Source organism: Uloborus diversus, chromosome 8, assembly GCF_026930045.1.
Source record: "Uloborus diversus isolate 005 chromosome 8, Udiv.v.3.1, whole genome shotgun sequence".
NCBI lineage: Eukaryota > Metazoa > Arthropoda > Arachnida > Araneae > Uloboridae > Uloborus > Uloborus diversus.
The window spans coordinates 15,151,311-15,175,291 of record NC_072738.1 but is presented as its reverse complement, the minus strand read 5'-3'; the positions used below and the strand labels follow the sequence as shown (position 1 = coordinate 15,175,291).

The window sequence follows — 23,981 nt, the reverse complement described above, 5'->3', positions numbered from 1 at the left end:
TTCAGACCTTGGAGAACCTTATCAATTTCCAGGTACCAATTTCTCCCCGATTGATGGAGACCATATAGCGATTTCTTTAGACGGCATACCCAGTCTTCTTTTCCCGGGATTACAAAACCCTGTGGTTGTCGCATATAGATTTCTTCATGCAAATCAGCATAAAGATATGCGTTTTTTACGTCTAATTGAAAATGGCTCCATCCCAGGAATATCACCAGAATTGAGAAAAACATTCTTATCAGGGAGAAATTGATAACTGGGGAGAAAACCTGAGAATACGATTCTCCTGCCACCTGCCTGTTTCCCATCGCAACCAATCTGCTTTTAAATCTGGCAATTTCCCCTTTAGCATTCCTCTTCAAGTCATAGACCCACTTATTACCAAGTACTGGTTTACCAACTGGCTGGGGAACTAACTGCCACACCCCCCTTTCTTGAATCACTTTCATTTCTTCTGACATGGCTTCTTGCCAACGTTTTACTTCTGGGGTTTTCAAGCATTGATTATAGTTTTGGGGAATTAGCACTTCTGACAAATTTGCCTCTGGCTCGGGTTCCATTTGTTCTTTAGGGGAATTAAAAATATCAAACAAAGGATTATAAGGCACATTTTTACTTTTGAAATCAAATAGTTCAGGATTGTAAACAATGTTATTCTTCTTACAATATTTTTCTACATCATTGGGTGACCTTAACCTGGTTTTATTTCCCTTTTCATAGTAGTAGATATCAGTACGGTCCCCTGTCTTTCTTTTTACTGCATCCCTCACCCATTCAATTTCCTCACAAGGGGTGGGAGCCTTTCTTTCATCTATCTCTTTATCTAAGAGAACTTCACTAATAGGTTTAATAAAAGAATAATCATCATCATTGTCTACATTCCCATTCAAGTTTGATTTCCCCCAAATTAAATTTTCCCTGAAGACCACATTAATAGTTTCAAAAATTTTCTTTAGCTCTGGGTCCCAAATTCTGTACCCTTTTGCTTGGGTTGCGTAGCCCACCATTATGCCCTTCTTACTTCTCGAGTCAAATTTCTTTAGGTTTTGTTTTTGCATGCCTCTGTAGGCAATACATCCAAACCTCCGGAAATGCCTTACTGAAGGCCTGTTTCCCCAGAACAGCTCAAATGGGGTTTTCCCCCTTTCTTTTAGGACTGTTCTATTCCTGACATAATTAAAGCATAAGGCGGCTTCCGCCCAAAATTCTTCCTTTAGTCCAGAGTCTTTCAGCATTGCCCTAACCCCATTCATTAATGTCAAATTGTATCTTTCTACTACCCCGTTCTGTTCGGGAGTATAAGGGTTGGTTCTTTCTATGCTGATGCCTTCTTTAATTAAGTGGGTCTCAAAATTAGAATTTGTGAATTCCCTCCCATTATCAGACCTTATGGCCAAAATTTTCTTGTTGAGGGCTCTCTCTACATGCCTCTGGTATCTAAGGAAATATCCAAAAGCTTCATCTTTTGATTTTAGAAAGTAAATAGTGGACTTCCTTGAGAAATCATCAATTATGGAAAAAATATATCTTTTCCCCCCTAGTGACTCCACCGGAAATGGCCCTGCTAGATCCATGAAAAGAAGCTCAAGTTGTCTTTTAGACCTTATCCCTGGAGTGGGCTTAAATGAACACCTTCTTTTCTTTGCAATAATACAAGGCTCACAATCTGGCCGGTTTCTACTTTTTATATTAAGTCCTTTGACACAGTTCTTCTTTTCAGTTTCCAAGATACTGTCATAATTAATATGGCAAAACCGTTCATGCCACAACTCCAGGTCTAATCCTTTGACCTCGGTTACATTTACATTTGGTGGTGAGTCACTACTTTGATTACTTAAAAATGAAGTGGGTTTTACAAAATACAATTTATCAATTAAAAATGCAGAAAAAAGTTTGATACCATCATTATTAAAAATACATATTTTACCAGGATACCACCTTAATGAAAAACCAAGACTGTCTATCCTGGATCCGGAAAGCAAATTTCGTCTAAGTGTTGGAGCATAATAGACCTCATTCAATGTGATGGTTACTAGCTTACCATCTGTTTTAATTTCGAAAACAATTTTCCCTACCCCCTCGACTTGACTATTTACATTGCCCACAGCTACTTCCATTTTTGTATTTTTAACAGGCCTCAATTCACAAAACAAGTCCCTATCTTTACAGAAATGTGCCGTGGCACCTGTATCCAGTAAAAATACTGGTATTTCCTCCTTCAAATTTGTGTTGTTGGCCTGCACTCCTGATATTTTACTGATGGTGCAAAACATTCCAGCCTTAGGGGGATTACTTTGTTTGACAAAATTACGATTACCTTTATTTTGATTAGTTGGTTTTCTGCTCCAACACCGAGCCGAAATATGCCCCTTTTTCCCACATGTGAAGCAAACTCTCGTTTCAACTTTATTTACATTTTCAACTTTCCGCCCAGTCTGGTGTTTATTCTGAACTGAAAAAGCATTAACACTTGAACTACTATTTCCAAAATTTTCATTTCCTAAAAATTTTAATCTCCCCTCTTCTGCTAAAAGTTCATCCAAAACATTTGAAAAGTTAAATTTACTTTCATCCCATCTATAAATATTTTGTACTATTCCCCTAAAATTTTGATCTAAACTACGTATTAGTTGAAATCCCTTTAATTTCTCATCCATTTTATAGCCATTCTCCTCCAACTGTCGGAGCAAACACTTCAATCGAGCCGCGAACATTCCAATAGTTTCCTTTTCATTAATTCTGCTAGAAAAAAACTCCTCCCACAATCCGGCAACACGGGCTAAAGACGGAGGTTCAAAATTCAATTTCAATGACGTCCATACAGCATATGGATCGTCTAAATCATCTATTAGTTGTTTTAACTCATCCTCTATGTTGAGGTAAATAATCGCCACTGCTTGGCCCCTCCGTTTCTTTATTTCTGCCGAAATACCTTCATCTAATTTTGTTTGGGTTAATTCCCATAAATCTCTTTCTATCAGTACCATTTTCATATTTTTCGACCATGTTGCCCAATTGCAGGAGTTAAGTTTCTTAATGTTTCGATAGTCCCTTTCCATTATTCTGAAAACTTTTGCAAATTTGTCTCCAACCAAAATGACATTCGACCGAGCTCTGCTACCACTTTGTTGGCATAAATTAAAGTTAAGTTTAAAATCCAGAAGTTAAGATATTTAAACTAAGCCAACATTAACTGGCCGTGTAATGTCAAGTTGGAGACAAGCAAAAAACATGTTTCAGAAAAGTACATTTATTAAATATGACTAGAATAACATCCCCATAAAATACACCCCCAAAATATCATAACAAAAGTGGTTCCAAAATATAAAGAAAAATGTCACCAAGATGTCGATGCAGTCACTTGCCACTCCGAAGGATCAGGTAGAAAACTCACAAAAGGTCCGCCGAATCACACTTCAGGAATGTCCGAATGAAAAGCACCATTACACAATTCGTAGATCGGTGAACATCACAGGTAGACACGTGGAACTCACATCCCCGACATTTTAATTGGCCGGACACAACACAACAGGTTCTTCACCTGGATTCACTAATTCCAGGACTTGGAATATTAAACATCACATACCACAAAAACCCCCGCTAGCATCGCGGGGAAAAACCCCCCTACACGTGAGCCGGACTAGGCTTCACGTTCAGAACCAACCACTGGGGATCGTTGAAAGAAGAAAAACGAGAGCGTAGCGTGATCGCTTGCTGCCACTCGCCACAATATGTATGTTTTATCAACCAATGAGATTCCATGCCTCGATGACGTCACCCCACTAACTTCTACTTCGACCATCACTCATTTGCATATTCCACTACCGCGAATATTCGTACTCCTCTCCATAGCACGTGCGGTCAACAAGTGGAATTAATTCGAGTCGATCAGGTGACAACTCAACTTTTCTGAATCGACACATCGAGACATGCAATCTCCGATGGTTTCAGTAAACAGTCGCCATTAATTATGGCGTGGGGGAATCGTCGATTGAAGTGTTAGCACCAACTAGTTGACAGGTTCTACTTTTACCAGACTGGGCTTAAAGTAGGTACACTTAACTTTAGATTATTTTCTTTAAATTATCGGCTGTGGACCGAGAATAAAAACTAAATAAAATAAAATAATATTTTATGCTAACACCCTGTTTTTCAATGCGCATCATTCAGTGGCGCAACCAGAGAGAAAAATAATCTTAGGGGCGGGAGGTTTTTTTTCATTTGGCCCAGAAAAAAAGAGAGAGGAAAAAGAGAGGGGGGTCCGGGGGAGAATTCTCCCCCGGGAAAAATTTTGAACTCGTAGTTTTAAAAACGCAGTTTTAGACTTTCTTTGATGATGTTAGGGGGCACAAAGGTGCAGCTGCAGGCAGGTCCGGATCTGCGCACCCGCAGACCCCGTAGTGCGGGGGTGCACCTGGTTTTTTTACGGCCCAAGAAATTGAAGAAAAAACTGAAAAAATCTAGCACTCTAAGACTTATTAACGTTACAAATATACACTGCTGGCCTCTGAGGCCCTACAAATTTTGTTGTAGGAGGTCCGAAATCTATAGATCCGGTCCTGGGTGCAGGGGTCTCAGCTGAAAGTTGTTGAAATTGAAGTCCTAAAAACACGATTATAGGTTATATTTATTGACGTTAGGGTAAGGGATGGAGCTCAGGGACTGCCTTTAATTGATTTTTTTTTTCAAAACAATAGATAGAGATCAATTCCTCCTCCCCCCCTTCCCAATTTTCGAAACTGTATAGTTTCAAAAATACAACAGTAGACAAACTTTACGGGATATTTAAAATGTGATGAAAACCTTCGTGAGAGATTTGCTTTTGTTTCTTTCTTGAAAATTGTACAGTATAATGAAATCCATACTTAAAGGATAACTTAATAGGCAAGACCGGTTATAGTTTAGACACATTTTACATTTTGATTTTTGTTATATTTGTTATTTTATATTTTTCTTTACGAGGGTTACGTACCAAATCAAAATTTCATCGGATGCAAGCACTATTTTCTTATTAAATAATGATTTCAAACCTTTGTAGAGATAATGTATTCGCAACAATAATATCTTAAATTTCTTCTCGAAATTTATTAACTATACTCAACGTGAGTCAAGTAGATACACAAAAGAATAAACTGTTGCGCTGAAGTAATGAGCGAAATGAAGTTTTTAAGGGTTGTTTTGAAAGAAGATTTTCACAAAATATTTTGTTCGAGTGAGATGCTAAAAGTAAATTTGATTTAGTTAATGTAAATAAATTATGGCTATCTTCTCCGAATTACGCTCTTTCAAATATTTCTGGAGTAATTTCATTCATTTGAGGGGTTTTTTTTTTTGAGCAATCACGATTGCTTATTGTTCTCATTTGACTGTTTTTGGCGTTACGCTGATTTTATTTTTCCGCCAGCAATCTCTGCCAGCACCACCGTCGCGTCGACCGGCCTCACGATGCTGCTCCTCTTACGAAAACGTCTCCAGGTTGCGTCCATGTCCTACAAACACACGCATACACACACACGCCTACACACTCATGCCTGCGCACAGACACAAACACACACTCCTACACACATACACACACTCATGCCTGCACACAAACACATATGTCTACATACACACACACGAACGCCTACACACACAGCACTGCTGACACAACACGCACACACATGCATACATACACACACACGCACCCACACACATGCGCCTACACAAACATACACGCTTGTGATTGCGAAAAACATAATTTGAATTCAAGATGCCAAAAATTCAAAAAAATTTTTTTTTTTTTTTTTTTTTTTTGAGCAATCACGAATTGTTTATTGATTATTTACTTGACCAAAGTTGATGTTGCTCTGATTTTTCAGATTACCATGGCGATGGCTGTTTTTATTATTTATTTAGAGCGCAAAATTTTCGTAGTCATAGTTACAAATCGTCTGAGGCCAGGGGCTTCAAATAGGGAGGGGGGTGAGAGGGGCGGTTGCACTCCCAAATTTTTCACTCAGAATAATAAAAAAAATGGTCAATTCATTTAAGATAACTTATAAAATCATTTGCCTGCATTTTCAGAACAGAAAAAACTGATTTAGAATAATTATTTTCCTTAACTAAAGAAGTAGTCTCTTCATATGGGTTAAATATATCAAAAATGCGTAGTCTATGTTATGATCGGGCATCTTGTATGAGATGCCGGTACAGTGTTGAGACTGCGCAATTTTTACGCGTAAACTCCATGTCATTTTACATAAATTTTAATGCTCATGTTATATTTTAATGTTTAGCTAGTAAGTATTCATTGACTCCTTGTACTAGAAACACAGTTTAGTAACTCGATGTATTATATGCTTTCTTAGAAACTCTTTGTAAAGCTATGCTCTTTTTGAAAAACATCCTATATCAAAAAATACTTTCACCTCTACAAATATATCTTGATGCTCTTTACTTGACAATCTCTGAGTGACACAAGATGGTATTCAAGAGTTAAATCTATAAAAGTCCCCTGGACGAATTACTGGAAAGCGACTTTTTCAATGATAGGAAATCTGATGTCATTTTGATAGGTATGACTTTGTTTGAATTTTCGTTTACTGTACTTATATTGTGGAGTGTTTTTTTGAACAATGCTACACTCGATCACAAAACTTTCAATCCGTTAATCATAATTCATGGATTGACAATTGAAACTTAGTAATTTTCGAACAAAATGATCAATTCAGTTTCTCAAGGAATTGAGACAGGATTTGATTAGATACATTTATCATTGGTCTTAAGTTCAATATTACGTAGATCGGTTACAGAAAACAAAAAAGAAAATATTACATTTATAAGTTAAATTTATAGCATGAGGGAAGAAGAACTGTTTTGTGAATTGTGCGACTAATGACGCAAAATAAATACTAGCCCAATTTAAAAAGTTTTCTTGGTTATTTTACAGAGAGGAATCTGAAGGAAATGTGTTTTTTAACATAACTTTCTTGTTTCCATTGTTTTTTGACTGTTTCAATCAGGTCAGTCATTTGAAAGATGACTTTTGTGTCTCGCTCTTAACATCAAAATTGCCTTATTATTCTTAACATTAAAACCATTTTATTATCACTTCCTGTTAACCAATATGTATTTTATACCATACTGAGAAAAATCCTGTTCAAGAAAATCGACCCCCCAAACGAAATGCTGAAAATACCGCCCCTGTCTGAGGCTTAGCTCAAGCAGACTAGGCATTTAAAAAAGGCTTTTTTTGCGTAAAATTAAGTTTTTCAGAACAAAAAACTTATCTAGATGAAATTAAACAGCAAAAATTCATCTAAATACAAAATTTAAAGATTACTAATTCCCATCTTTTGAGATTGATAAGAAATAAAAATACATAACGTTATACGCAGCAAATAATCTTTATTATAAGTGTACCTACTGGTCGATATGGGCTATTAATTCTTCATCTGTATTACCGCATCCGAATCACCATTTCTTTTTTGTGGATATGTCTTGTATTACCAGGAGGGTGTACAGAAATTTTGGGACCCATCATTAATAAAACTTTTACGGGCCCCCTCCATATTATTTACCCCTACTATTTGGGCCCCCATCAGGCTCGGGCCCGGGTCAACAATTGTCCCTTCTCCCCCCCCCCCCCCCCCCCCCCCCCCCCCCCCGTGTACTCCGCTAATGTGTATTACCAATTCTAGAAAATCCAAAGTCATAATATGACGGGTGTAACGTTCTTGACCATTTCCATTATCTTCCATTTGTAGAAACAAGAAACCCAACGTGTAGGTACTTATCGCAATTCATGATTGTAAAAAGCGTAATTTGAATTCAAGAAGTCGAAATTCAAATGCGAATCCTGGATGCTCTTTTTTGTGTGTGTGTGTGTGTGTATAGGGGGGGGGGATCATTTCTAAGCCTTTCTGGAAAAAGAAAATAACCATTAAAATTTGTGAGCCTAAGTATAATTCGGTTTCAACTAGATCTAAACGCAATGTATCAACTTGATCGAAACAACACCATTACGTTAACTCAGAAACGTGGGAAAAAAACATCAGCGAATATCAGAAACTTCTGTTAGGAAAAATCATGTCTTCTATTCAAGGAACACAAATCTTGGTTTAATATGATATAACTACTTAAACACCCTACGCGACAGTTGAAAACAAACTATAAAAATTTACTTTTGTGCGCAAGAAAGCATTTTTTTTTACGGGAAACTTGCAAACAAAAAAAGACAGCTGTGGAATAATCATAACTCGGAGGCAGGGCTGTGGAGTCGGAATCGGGCTCATTTTAGGGTAAAGGAGTCGGAGTCGTTCGAAAACATGTCGACTCCGACTCCGGGTTTCATTTTTTTTCTTTAATTTTTCCTGACTCTCCTTGCATTTTTTGAAAAATTAACTACTAATTAATTTGATTACATGTATAAATACCTACTAATAAGAAAATAACTCATTGTGGCAACCAACTGGCTTGATTGTTTATCGAATTTTCTGTAACAGCTACCTACGCCGTCTCCTAGTTTGCTTATTTTCTAACTTAATTTAACTGATAGCAAACAATTTTGTTGCCTAACATTTTCTAAATAATTACTTTGAAATACAAATAATATATTTTTTACCTCGATCTCTGTTATAAAATAGTAAAAGGAATGCATGTATCGCTTGAGCAAGTCGAGAAACTTTTCAGGGTGCTTGGTAAATTCAAAAGAGTGTTGGTACGAAAGCACAAATACAAAAGATCCGATAAAATATAGGGGATAATGTAGTACCTTGGAACACTTTTCATATTTTAATTTTTAACGTCAATTATTTGAATCAAATTTAAAATCTAAAAGTCACATTAAAATAGCCCAACATACTTCTATAGAATATATATTTTTTAATTCAGACAATTTGAAAATAAAATGTTGCCAGCCATTTAAAGTATAACTTCCAAGCTACCCCAAAGTTCAACATTCTATTGTACCTTGGGACACATCCTGTTGTTCTATGGGAAAGTCTTCATGATTCAGGAAACAGCCTTTTTATACTTGAACCAATTTTGCACCAGAAAAGAAAAAGTTGTTTAAAAGACTACATATAAGATTAGAACATTGTTCCATGTTCCTAAACATATCTTAATTATTAAGAATCATGCATATGTTGTACCTTGGAACGTGTCCTAAGGTACAAAATGTTTGGCTTTCCTAAGGTACAATCACCAATTTAATGAAAACCAACATGATGGTCAATCTAGAAGCACTATAAATAATTTGCTTATGAGAAACTAATGAAAGTACTTCTCTTTTATAACAGAATAAAATTCAGTTGACTAAATTTACAAATACATACAAAGACGGAAAATGAAATGAAAAAGAAGAAAATATTTACTTTTGAGTCATGAAATTCGCTTTCTCTCACAAAATCGTCAATTTTACTCCTTTGATGCTGATTTTTACTATGGCACCATTTAGGGTGAAAGGTTACTATTAGAGATTATAAAAACATGGCTGCTAAAAATAGATTCTTAGAAATTAGCAGTGCCCCAAGGTACAACACTCCCCCCCCCTAAATGTTTTTTTTAATTCTAAAAATTTTATCTAAGAAAGCTTGGTTAACACTGAAAAGTACAAAATAAAATTAGTATATGATTTATTGCTTACAACACTCAATAATTATAATTAATCCTAAAATCTTCATATTAAGGTTCATTCTGAAGCCATCAATTAAAATATTAAAAAGCCAAGAAATGTAGGTATCTAGTTAAAGCTATTCGTACAAAGCTGTATACCGCCGCATTTTGTGTAAAATTTGCTCCAGACGTACATGTACACGACCTCTCTCTGCAATATAGTGCAATATTTTTGTTGAAATTTTTAAGATGAAATTTAAGATTTATTATTGGGGAATTTTTTCAGAATTAAAGAATCTCAATTTTTATAAACTCTGAAATTAAGTTGAGGTGTCACCCACCAGATGAGTGCCACCCGGGAGGGAGGGGGAGGGGCGCCACCTCTCAATAAAAGTTTTTGACTTAGCAAAAAAGTTTTTTTTTCTTTCAAAACTCTTTCTCTCACTCTTCTCAGTGCTTTCAAAAATTGAAAACACATGATTTGATCAGCATCTGTTAAACATTAAAGGGGAGCAAATTAATCTTTTTCATTTTTTTAAAAAATGGGACTTTTTAGTAATCTTACTTTAGAAATCGCACCTATCGGATAATTTGATTTTCATATTGAATTTCTAACGTTGTATGCATCTTAGGTTTACAATAAAATACAACGCGAAAATTTCATTAAAAAGGAATTAATATTTGAATCTCTATTTAGGAGTTTTCCCCCCTTCCCATAAGAGGGATTTGAAAAAATAAATTTAAAAAAATAAAAAAGCCGCAGTCGGAGTCGGATGTTTCAAAATCTGGGAGTCGGAGTCAACCATTTTCCTTCTGACTCCGCAGCCCTGCTCGGCAGCAGGAAAAATTCAGCATCGTAAAAAGAATGTTGCGTAGGAGCATTGCCTCAAAAAGAACTTTTCCCGACTCTTTTGAAACAATTTCGTTTTTAAACTTATGATCAAAAAGGAAAACGCATTGGAGAAAAAAAAGTGTGATCGCTCACCTAAATCCCAGGGCTGTTTTCACTTACAAGACAACACTCACTGACTGAACTACTGAATTGGATTGAAATGTACCGGACAGAAAAGTTCTCGCGGCGATTTTCCAAGGTCAATCCAACCCCCCTGTCTTAGTGCCATAAAAATGCCTTTCCTTTTGTTACTTCTTATCTAACACCCCACTTTCTCACGGACAAAATACGACCTTGAAGAAAAAAGCGGGAATTCTCCTATCTCAGAAAAAGTGCTGAGTTACGGTACAGTGCGAAATATGCTAGATGAAGTTTTCCGGAGGAAAGAAACAAATATATATTTTGAAACTTTAAACCTTATACACATACAAAAAAAAAAAAAAAAAAATTGTCCAAAATTTCTCTTCTGGAAAAATTTAAACAAAGCCACCAGAAGCCTGGGGCCCCTTTAGATGCAGGGGGAATTATTGGGAGCAATCAGCCAGCATCTAAAATCCATGACTAATTGTCAATTTCCAGTAGTTTTGAGCATTTTCCACTCAAAATTATGATTTTCCAAGGCATATCCACAAAAAAAAAAAAAAAAAAAAGCAGTTTTTTCTTCCAGAAAAATCCAAACGAAGACAACTGAAGTCTGGGGGCCCTTTAGACGCAGGGGGCCCTATTGGGAGCAACCAGCCCGCGACTAAAATCCATGACAAACTGTCAATTTCCAGCAGTTTTGAGCATTTTCCACTCAAAATTTTGACTTTCCATGGCAAATTCTCGAAAGAGAGTTTTTGTCCCAGAAAAATTCAAACAAAGGCAGCTGAAGTCTGGGGCCCCTTTAGACGCAGTGGGCCCTATATTGGGAGCAATCAGCCCGCGCCTAAAATCCATGACTAACTGTCAATTCCATGGGTTTTGAGCATTTTTCACTCAAAATTATGACTTTCCATGGCAAATTCTCAAAAGAGAGTTTTTTATCCCAAAAAAAATTCAAACGAAGGCAACTGAATCCTGGGGCTCCTGCAGACGCAGGGGGTGGGGGGCCTATTGAGAGCAATCAACCCGCGCCTGAAATCCATTACTAACTGTCAATTTCCAGCAGTTTTGAGCATTTTCCACTCAAAATTTTGACTTTCCATCTTTTAGGAAGTGACGCGGCTCCGAGGCCCCTTGCTTTGCTGGAGGCCCCAGCTAGCGCCTATTCGGTGATCCGCCACTGCCACCTCCTTGAACAATTTCTGGATTTGTCATTGATTCAGAGGCTCTCTCCCAGAATTTTCATTGAAATTGAAGATCATAAAAAAAATTTTTAGATTATATTTGGGGAGGTGGGGGCACTTCCAGAAATTTTCCAAATTGAAGTAAAAAGCGGAAGACGATTATGAAGAATAAAAGCGGAAAACTTCTTCATTTGTCAACTACGAAAAAATACTGCAAAAGAAAAAGAAAGAAGACAATAGTTAATGGCTGCCTTTTAGAGCGGCACACCGGGCATTTGCCCACATGGCCAGTCTAACCCTAGATCTCGAGTATAAGTCGGCCCCCTTCTTTTAGGAGGAAAATCGGGAAAAAATTGAAAACCCACATTAAAGTCGCGCCCCTACTTTCTGAAAAAATCGGGAATGTTTTGTTGTTAATTTTGAATATAAATGTTTTAGAAGGGATGAAAATGAAATGTAATAAAACATTTTACGTTAAAATACATCCGATTTTATTACTCTTTTGCACAAAAAGGGTTCACTTCTCTGATCCTGATTTTTGTAAAGGGTTTGATTTTTCTCTTACTATTTTTGTTTATTGTTGCTTTTATTTTGAATAATTATTAATAAAATTCTGTGCTGTAGCTACATTTCATTATTTTTATTTAAAAATTGAGCATTAATTCGCAACTACCTAAATTTCACGAATACGGCGATTCCCGCACTTTTGGCGTAGTTGGCTATTTACTGTGATTATTTTGCTTTTATTTCAGTCAGACCATGTAAAATTTTAGCAGAATGTATAAATATTTATTTCTATAGCATCTGCTTAAAAGGGTTGAACTACAATCACGAAAATCTTTGCGTTTTGAGTGGGTTTTTTTTCCCCAAGAAATGTTCGGGGAAAAATTTCGGAAATTCTACCCCGGCGTATAAGTTGACCCCCTAACTTTTAACCTAATTTTTTGTGCTAAATTTCTCAACTTATAGGCGAGTATATACAGTACCTGAAAAAAAAAAGAATCTTGTTTAAGTGTATTCTAATAGACTTTGTGTAGAAAACTAAGTTTCAAGTGAATTTGATACAAATATATACAGGATGTTCGGTTTAACCTGCAAGATCTCTATTTTCGCAAACGTTAGTTCTAGATGCTTGCTTCCAATTGTAAAAATGTTCAAAATCAGATGCAGAGTAAAGATATCAAAAGTTGGAAGCCAAAAAAAAAAAGAGTCAACAATTACAAAATTTGACTTTTTATATAGGCTCTGTCCAGGATTTTTCACAGGATCCATTTTTTTGTAAAAAATGAAATAATAATTGGAAATTTCAAAATTTATATTCTTTTGCAGAATTAACAGATCGTTGTTTTAGCTGATTTCCCTAATTTCATTTTCAAACAAAGATCCCAAAATCATCTCAGACACGAAAACATCCTTTTTGGTTGATCCGATTTTTGTGACAGGTATGTTAAAGGACCCAAATTTCCTCTCGCCAGATCCCTGTCTAGGTACCTTGACTTATATTGGGGTAAATAATCTCAAATGAAAAATTCTATTAACACAAGAAACTCGACATTTGTGCTACCAAAACTCAAGGAGATATTTGTGTTCAAGTTTTAAGGGACCATGCAAGATCAGGGTTGGGTTTTTTGGCGGCAAAAAGGTATTTTTGCCGGGACAGTGGAAAAAACCATGGCAAAAATGGTAGAAAACGGCAAAAATGGAAAGAATAGCAAAAACCTAATTGCAAATAAAGTAGCATTATATTGTTAATCAAGAAATAGTGACAATATAATATAAATTATGCACTTTAATATTTTAGTTAGGTCTCTCCATGTTACCTCTAATTTATAAGGTGAAAAAAAAAATTTAAAAAAATGTTAGGATTGCAAAACTTAAGATTTTAAATGTTTGCTAAAACTATTTTTTCAGAATGAGCCAACTTTTATTTCTTTTATTTTATAGTTGCATCTTGATTAAGTATACTTTTATAGTATTCTGTATTTAAATTAAAATTTTATCAAAATTTTTTCATGCTTTTACTTTTATATAAAAAGAAAGAAAAAACTGTCCGTAAGTTATTACCGCAATATTCATTTTTGCCACTTTGGCAAAAACTGGCAAAAACCTATTTTTGCCGGGCGGTAAAAACCGTGGTTTTTTCCATGGTTTTTTCTGCCCCCTGCAAAAACTTGTCAACCCTGTGCAAGATGAGATTGGAACTTATTGCTCATTCAGTAGAATGACAGGTTGTGGAAGTAGAAAAACAAAGTAGGTAGAACCTCGATAACTCAACATCCCAAGGGAACATGAAAACATGTCAACTTAAGCGGAATTCACACTTAATGAGGTTCCACAATTTTAATTCCTAATGAGTTTCTGTATCACTTACTTGCTCATGCTTAACATTTTTATTTTGAAAGTTGATTCTAATAAATGAATTTTCTTTTCTTTTCTTTTCTTTTTTTTTTTTTTTTTTGACAAGTACATCATAAAATTACTAATATTATTTGAATAATTCTTAGGGAATAAATCTATAATTTTTGAAAAGAGATAAAAGCTTCTTGCTATCAGATAAAAAGTCCTGCTCACACTTGTTTGAAAAACATGCACCTTCTTTCTCTAGAGGACACCCATTGATACTTTATTGGATTGACTGACTAAGAAACTGCAGCGTAAAATTCTTAAAAAAGGTCAATATGAAATATTGTTGGTAGCAAAAATTGGACTAGAGTAGCAATTGGATATCGACTTATAGGGATTCCTGAAAAAGTGTGTCTAGTTAGAGTGGTTTTCGCCCATTAAAATTCATTGGGTCAACCATAAGAAAAAGAAATGTCGAATTACCGGGGTAGTTGAGTTATCACGTGTCGAGTTCCCCAAGTTTCACTTTATTTATATTTTCCATTGTTGTTCAAAAATAAATGCAAATGTTATGCCATGATACGTTAACACACAATACAAAAATAGTTTGGAAAAACTCTATACACACATAAAATTTTAAACATGTATTAGCTGCTATATTTCTCCCCAAAGGTGTTATTAACAGCGAGTGTAAAAAGGTGTAAGTCACAATACACTGTTTCATATCTCAGTGGTTATTGATCATACTAACGTTGGAATTATTTTTCAATGGAGATTATTTCCCTAAATACAAATTAAGGGACCTAAAGTTTGTATAAAAAGTCAAATTTTCAATTTTTTGACTTTTTTTTTTCAATTCAAACTTTTAATATCTTAATTCTGCATCTAATTTTGAACATTTGCAATGGGAAGAATGCATCTAGGACCAAAGGTTGCAAAAATAGAGGTCTTGCAGGTTAAATGGGAACATCCTGTATATTGAGAGAAGGTGCAAACCTAACTTATGTATGCATTGCTGTTGTTTTTTTCAACGCAAGATATTGTTTACAATGTTCTTAAAATTTACCTTGCTAACTTAATGTTATCCTTCGCTACAATTATTTTAACTCAAAGTTGTTTTCTAGTGGCTTCATTGGCAGAGGATGGGCAATGCTCTTTGCTAGTACAGGCTACAAAGTTGCTTTATACGATGTTGATGTCTCGAAAATTGATGATGCTCTCACTGATATAGAGCAGCAACTAAAGAAGCTGGAAGATACTGGATATCTACGAGGAAAACTTACCGCTGCAGAGCAGTTTAGTCTTATATCCAAATGTGGCACTCTCAAAGAATGTATGGAAGGATCTATCCACATCCAGGTATGGACATTTCTGTTTGAAATTCCGTTTGAAACAGGACTGCAAAAAGGCCGACCTTTTTTGAAAAAGCCTGACGGACCAGCATTTATTAAAAGAACCACTCTTTTTTTGGCTTTTAAAATTTATGTACTGTATTATTTATATTAATTATCTACATACATTTTGATAAGGTTATCAATGTCAATTTAAGTAATAAAACAATATCTTTGCTGAAAGCAAAATGATAAAAAATATGTGCAAAATAAACCCTGATAATCCCCAAGCAGATTATTTGCAGCCTTTCAGATGCACACATTTTAACTTGACAAGTGCAATTTTGGAAATTCCTATTTCTTCCGTCCCTCTCCTTGATATCAAACTTTCTACGGTCAACCTAAGCAGTTGGAACCTAATTTTAAAATCTATACTACTTACTGTTTTTTGATCAGTACTACTTACTGAATGCGTAACCTAATGAATGCGTATGTGATTTAGTAAATGATTGAGTGAGTAAACGAAAGAAATTATCTCACTTTGACTCGCATGTACTTGACTAATTGTTCAAAATATTTAAAATGCAAATACGCTTAATATCAACTAAATAAATACTGAACCGAATATTAGAAGGTCTCAATTTATATTTGAAATGTTAAATAATAAGAACTTTTATCATTTTATAGTTACAAAAAATATTTTGGCTGACAACAAAACATTACAATATGAGCATCAGTTTTTGAAAATATCCTGTTGTGATCCTAGATGTGATTTAATATTTGGCAGTATCTGTTATTCATATTTTTAAGCTATTGTATACAGTAGTATCTTTTTTAACTATTATTCGGATTATCTGTGCTTTTTGTTTATCCAGGGTTACCGTGCCACCGTATTCCGAGGGTAATCGCGAGTTTACTGTAGGTTAAAATATAACCAGTTAGGTGACACTAAAAGTAGAGTAAATATTCCACTTTGTCTCACATTCCCCTACACACTGTATGAATAAAAGTCTAGTTAGGGCAATAATGTATTTTTGTAGGCATATGTTATGCAAAGGGACATGGCGATAGAAACTTGCCGACAATAACATATGGCATTTATATTTTGTTCTCTTTAATTGAAAATACAATTTTTACTCAGTACAAGTAGCTTGGCTATGTACCTTGGCTCAATTCATAGGTCATTTTGTTAAATCTGCACCTTCATTAATTCAGACGACCTGGAGATCCTATTAACCTCTATTAATGAGGTTCTACTGTATTTTGTAAGATGTAGTTTAGTGTCTAAACAACAATTTTTAATTTTTTAATTTATGTTTTTTACTTCATGTTCCAGAATATATTTTCGAAAAAGAAAATCTCGTATGTGCCATTTAAAATGTACTCAAAAATGATAAATTTGCATGTGGTAACGGATGCCATTTTATTTCAGGAGTGTGTCTTTGAAGATTTAGATTTGAAGAGAAAAGTGTTCAAGGAGCTTGACTCCCTTGCATCCGATTCCATAGTTTTGTGCAGTTCCACCAGCTGCTTCCCTGCCTCATCCTTCTCAGAAGATTTGAAGCACAGAGCTCAAGTGATTGTTGGACACCCTGTAACTACTTTTTGTTTATCTATTCCTGTTTCATTCTTGATGATAGGCAAAAGTATGGAGGTCCCTGTTTAACCCTTGGTTTTTTTTTTAGTTTCATCTAACTGAATCAATGAGTTCTAAAACCAGTCATCTCCATCAAAACTAATTTTACAGAAGATCCTATAATTTTACAGAAAACCTTATTATCAGCAGACCCTATAAATCCCCGTTAGGATTAGGAGAGCAATCGTCAAAAATCCCCAGTAGAACCTTGACATTATTCTCTTAAACATCCTTACTTGAATGAGCACAACAGTCTATAAAATTCCCATTAAAGAGTAAAGACAACAGTCTTTTGAAAAATCCCATTGGAATAAGAACAATACTCCACCAAACTCTGAATGAGAAAAAGAAAAACACTCCTTAAAATTCCCTATCAGGATAAGGAGGCAAGTTTCAAAAAATCCCTGTTAGAATAAGGGTTACAGTTTTCAAGCAATGTCAATAAACCAACATAAAATATCTATATGGACAATTACGATAGTTCTTCCTTGTTCCCATCGGAATAAAAAGACTTCAAAATAACATTCATTAACATTCTTTTTTTTAAACCCCATCAGAATTGAAGCAACAGCTTCAAAAAATTCCCTTATGAATAAGTTTGCCAAAAGTGCTCATTATAATATCAATGTCAGTCCCTCAAAATCCATATCAGCATCAACTATTCCAAAATAATATAACGGCACATCTAAAAATCTGAATTAGATAAACAGTAAAAGTTCCCATACAGCTACTACCCTTGATTATCTTCTGCCGGCAGAAAAAAAAAAAAATACTAATAGTTAATCACAGAAAAAATAGCCAAGAGGAAAAAAATAATTTTATTTATTCACATTCTGGAAAAAAAATGGCGACAGATCTTTTTTCTCAACTTTTATTCACGCTAATTAAAACTGAGCTCATGGAGCCAATAAATATCCAATTTAAAATTGATTTTACTTACATAAAAATGCTTACAAATTTTCTCCTGGTTAATTTAAGGCCTTGTTGGTTTCAAACCCGAAGGAAAAAAATCTTTTAAAGCTAAAATTAAGACAATACTATAATTATTTCGGAAAGAAGGAGCCATTTAAAGCCATTTTTGGGTTCTAAAATTAAAATTCAAACAGATTTGTTTTTCAGAAAGAAAGGTACCCCATATTCTGTTCTGCGCACCTGAAAATGTGCATATGAAAGTTCATGATGATCGTTTGAGTAGTTGAGGCATAAAAACATTACAAAAAAAAAATCACTTTTGCATTTATATTATTAGTAAGGATTTATCTGACATACAGGGCTTTTATTGTTTTTGTATCTTAGAATATGGCTGCATTCTTAAATTTTCATTACTTGTATGCTACCATAGGCAGTTAAAGGGCAGTAAGTAAAACCTGTAAAGTTGTCCACCTGTCTAAGATGACCGCTATTGTCAGGTACAGAATTAGCCCTGAATCATATATATCGACTTCCATAAGTTGACCACTAAAATACTGCATTGCAAGTAGTCAACTCAGAGAGGTTTCACTGTAACTGCAAATTTTTCATTTTTTTGCATTTTGTCATCTTTTGCTCGTTAGTTTTATTGTACAAGCTTGCTTACTTGGTTTTCGCTGAAAAAAAAAGCGCAAAAAAAAGCCTAATTCCAACATTTTCCTATTAGTATTTACTTCAAAACGCTTTTCTTCAAATATCTCGAAAACTCATTTCTACAGATTCTGCCATTTACCTGCCAATTACAGTATGGGATTATACCACTTCTTGTTTCATTAAAAAATATATTTAAAAATTGGAACTGACTTGGTTTTGGATAAAATCATTCAAAAATACTTTTTATTACTTTAACAAGGAAAAGTAATGATAATTCTTCATTGAAAACTTAAAATGAAATTTATTATAAATGCTTCAATAGTTTTGCCATGGCAGACCATATATGATACTGTTCGGGGCTCAGCAATTTTTCAAAATTGAAGCTCCAAAAAAGCAGTCTAAAGCAATTTTTGCTGTTATCAGAAAGGTGACTGTTTTGTAGTTCTTCCCTGGAAATTTTGCCAACTTGAGACCCTGGAAACAAGATTAGAGACTTAAATGATTTGGCGGGGAGAGGGTCTTCTGAAGTGTAGTGTGCAAGACTTACTTATTTTTAGACCAAGTAGGAAAAAGAAATTGGGGGTGAGGTGAAAGAAATAGGCAGCATGGGATGTGAATAACTGAGCAATGATTTGCAACTATTAAAAATTTTCAATTTGAGGTTCCCATTTATAAGAAATGAAGGTTTTGTCCCCTTATTAAAATTACTTCGATTTCGCATGGCGTGTTCTTTTCTTATCTTTAATACTGAGGAATGTTTATGAAAAACATTCTACTTAGCCTTCTGGGGTTATGGACAGGACATGGGACCTGTGGACAAGCCCATCATTTTGGCAATCAACTTCCTTCGATTTTCAAAACATAATGTAACAATGCATTTTTCCCTGTATTTTGAGGCTTTTTCCCCTTATAAAATGCATTAAATTACTCCCCCCCCCCCCCGGAAAACTTTGAAACGACTGAGCTGCCTGTAGACCATCTCCTCCCCCTTGGTTTTGTGCAAAAAAAATTTCAATGTCCTCTTTCTTAAAAAGGATGATAATAATAAAATCATCCTGTAGTGTTGTCATGTAATTAAAATGACTTATTTGATCTATATATATATATATATATATATATAAATGGATGTTGGTAAATTTGTTGGTTAGTTTTTTCCCTAACATCTCAGAAACTATCTGGCAAATTTGGCTGAAACTTTCACCATTTGTTCATTTTGGTACTGGGAAGTTTTATAGACCTGCATAAATGCCCCAATATGGGGGTGGAAAAAAACGTGCACATATTAACATTGTGTCCATCGAAAGTGTTAATTTTTCTGCTGAAGATGGCATCTGTTAGAAAGTTCTGAGTTGTATAAAAAACGAATTATGAGCTTTTTAGTTCCATGTTTGAAGGCTTTCAGCAACCCAATTCATTATTTAGTGTATCATCTCAACTCCCAGTTGATAGCTAGAATTATTGTACTGTTCAATATTTTTCCGTTTCATGTGACTGTTCGAAGTTTTTCTCAAGTCAAATCTTAAAGTAACGTTTTTTCACAAGATTGGCTGATAATAAATGGATTTGGCTGATTATTTTCCATTTAAATGGAACTTGTGAAAATTTTGAATGAAATTTTGTTCTGTTTTTCTTATTTGTGCTGATCAGACACTTACTCATTATCCAATTTACCATTAAAAATCTCTCCAAACTCTTTGCAAAGATTTCAGAAGCTTATGCAAATACATTTGGCAATTTTTTCAACTGTCACTGTTTTTGAAGCCAAAGACTTCGTAATAATGTATCTCAGCTTTCACCATGTAAACAAAATATCGCTATTAAAAAAATCTTTAAAAAAGTTTTAATACGTAAGATAATCCATCAACTAAATTAGTCAAATCCATAAACAGCACAAAACTTCCATTAATTTTTCTTTTTGTTCAATTTCAAACAATCGCCAAATTTTACTACTTATTTTGTAAACATTTCGGATGAAACTGTTTAGCGCCATTTTATGGTGACCAAAAGTATCTCAGCATCTGGCGACAATATCTCTTTAACGAAAATTAGTAACATACCGTTTTACAAAGTAAGGAGGGGGAGCATTATCCATGTTATCCCAAAACGATTCCCGCAAATTCGATAACACCCCACCCACAATAATTGAAATTTCCCAAAATAACTGAAGCAAGTATAATGGGATTACGGGCGGCTACATTTTTTTAAACACTTTGTACTCCAATAGCCATACAGAGAAGGTTTTAGACTCCATGTTAAAAAAAAGTATTCACAAATAAATCTTTTTAAACATGTGAAGTTTAATTTCATATTTCAAAAATTCTTCAAATTTGTATATGCTTAAATGTCGTACTTTCGTTTCTAAATGAATATTATTTTGCTCTTTATACTTATTGCTATTTAAGTTTTATGAGTAAGGAAGAAGCTCGATTTTTAATCACGTCAAAAATGTGTGTTTGGAATTCTTTCACTGAAAACAGAAAACAAGTTCAAGTAACGATTGTTTCTCATAATTATTACTGACCCAGGCAACACCGGGTATTTTTGCTAGTATATTATATATTTTTGGCCAACAACAGAGGGTAAAAATTTTTTTAATCCCTCTATTTTTTAAAAATCCTATGCATTAGTCTGACATATGAAGAAGAATTGCAATACCAGATCACAAATACAGCTCCAGTATTCGGGGGGGGGGGAGTAATTTTTTTTTTACTCGTCTAAAAAAAGGCCATTTTATTTTTTTTTTAAAAAAGGAAAAAAATACTCTTTTCAATTGCTATATCACACAATTTTTAAACAAAAAGTCACCAAAGGAAAAGTATAAATAGTTTTATTATGAACATGAACAAATATAAAATGATAGAAGAAATGTACAACTCCGAAAAAAATAATAATAATTGTAATTGTAATTTATAACATAATAGTAATTTACTAACAAAAAAGTTGAAAATAAAAAATAAAAGCTAAAATGAATCATTACAGTATTACTGTAACTATTACTTAAAATAAAAGAATAAAACAAATAGCTTTATCAATTTGTGCTCTTAAAGCCAAATTTTGGCATCAAATGATTAATTTTCGATATACTCATTGATGAGGGGGGAAAATAGGCATTTAAAATAATTTTAGAAATGTAATAAGTCAGATTGCAAACTCTTTTTTTTTTTTTTTTTTTTTTTTTGCCCCAAATACTGAAGGTGCCAGTATTTTACCTTATAAAATACCGATTTTACACAAATCGCAAAGTAACAAAAATACCAACATTCTGTATAACAGAATGCAATCACTACATGTGATGTAGTAAGACTTTTAGCCCTGCCAGATCTTTATTCTAAAAATACATTTCTTTGTATTGTATTCCTATTTTGATGTTCAAAAGGTTTTTGTTTTCATTTCTTAAAATTTTACTTTTTTTTTTCTTACTATATTTTTTTAAAAAGAATTTTATTCCTTTCTAAAAACATACTCAATTTCTTAAACTATTTTTAATCAAAAAAGATTCTTCTTTAATTACTGATATAATATAATACCCTAGGTCAATCCACCGTACTATGTGCCACTTGTTGAAGTTGTACCTGCTCCCTGGACAGATCCTGAAGTGACTACAAGGACTAAAGCTTTGATGTCTGACATTGGGCAGAAGCCTGTGATTCTAAAAAAAGAAATTCCCGGCTTTGCAGTGAATAGGATACAGTATGCTCTCATCAATGAATGTTGGCGCTTAGTCGAGGTATTGTGAAACCTTTTTTCCTTTTTTACGCTTTACTTAAAGGCTATCATTTGTGAGCTATAGCAACAAAAACTAAATAAGCCTTAATTCTTTATCAGGGGTGGATTTTTTTAAAGGGGGTTCAAGTTTCAGAGGTCTGTGTCACACCTTAAACCTAACCTGGCAGTGTCACGATGCTTTTGTTAGGATCTGCATAGTCTTCACAATCTGACAGATTAGGTTTGTTCCAGGTTATAGGGGAGAGTGTTGTTCCTTGGGACAATTTTCATATTTTAATTTTTAACATCAATCATTTAAATCAAATGTAAAGTCTGTAACTCACATAAAAATACCGCAACATATTTTTTTGCAATATATTTTTTAAAGTTCAGACAGTTTGAAAATGAAATATTGCCAGCCATTTAAAGTAAGCGTTCCAAACTGTCCCGAGGTACAACATCCTATTGTACCTTGGGACACATCCTGTTTATGATTCTGGAAACAACCATATACTTGAACCAATTTTGCACAAAAAAAGTATAAAAAAAATTCACAATAATGAACCAAATCATGAATAATGAATCATGAATAATAAATTAATGAATTATTATCTAACATTAAAGTATTAAGAAGACTACACCAGATTAGAAATTTTTTAAAAGTTCCTAAACATATTTTAATTATTAAGAACCATGCATATGTTGCACCTTGGGACGTGTCCCTAAGTACAATATATTTGGCTGTCCCGAGGTACAATCACCACATGGTGGTTTAAGAAAAACCAAATGGTGGGCAATCTAGATGCAATATTATTATTTTCTCTTGACCAAAAAATATAAAGTACTTCTCCTTTATTACAAAATAAAATTTATTTGATTAGTTTTACAAATACAAAGGAAGAAAATGAAATAAAAATGAAGAAAATATTGACTTTGGAGTCATGAAATTTTCTTTCTCTCACAAAATCATCAATTTAACTCTTTCGATGCTGATTGTTACTATGACACCAGTGTGAAGATTACTATTAGAGATTATAAAAAAAACATGGCTGCTAAAAATAGATTTTTAGAAATTAGCAGTTTCCCAACTCTCCCCTACTTATAAAATATCATTTTAGTGGAGCAATTCCTTTGAATTGTGTGACGCACTCAGAAAAATTTCTTACGGGGCGAAATAAAAAATGATTAACGTTCATTACCTGTACTAATTTTTTGGAACTAAAAAAATTGACACTTAATAATAACATTTTTTTTTTAAATCAATATTTTACACACTATTTAACTAAAACAATATGGATAAGGGTCTTGAAGACTTAGGAGTTTTACCCCGTTACACTATTCCTAATATATGGCTAATGATGGCTAATGGTTGAGCAACTGATCAATAATGTTTCACATCAGAAACCACCAGGGAGGGGGAGGTCAACACCCCTTGGGGGTGGTGAAACAGCCCTTGTTCTTTATAGGAACATTTATTTAGTAATAATATTTGTCACCAGCAGGATTGCAGTTGGGTCACATTCAGTGTATGGTCCTTGTTAAAACATCATTGTAAACCTATGTCTTTGTAAAAGAAAGCTGAGTGCTTTAAAAAATTATAATTTAATACAGTAAAGGCTACATTATCCGAAAAATACAAAAAAAAAGCC

At 34.1% G+C, this 23,981-nt stretch overlaps 1 protein-coding gene across 1 annotated transcript in view; it reads left to right on the top strand.

Moving 5' to 3' along the window:
- Window positions 1-23,981, top strand: part of LOC129227487 (lambda-crystallin-like) — a 41,078-nt gene that overhangs the window by 10,217 nt on the left and 6,880 nt on the right. Inside the window, exons 2-4 of the mRNA XM_054862059.1 lie at window positions 15,222-15,456; window positions 16,861-17,022; window positions 22,160-22,354. Coding sequence (XP_054718034.1) covers window positions 15,222-15,456; window positions 16,861-17,022; window positions 22,160-22,354 — 592 coding nt within the window. The remainder of the gene's footprint in view (window positions 1-15,221; window positions 15,457-16,860; window positions 17,023-22,159; window positions 22,355-23,981) is intronic.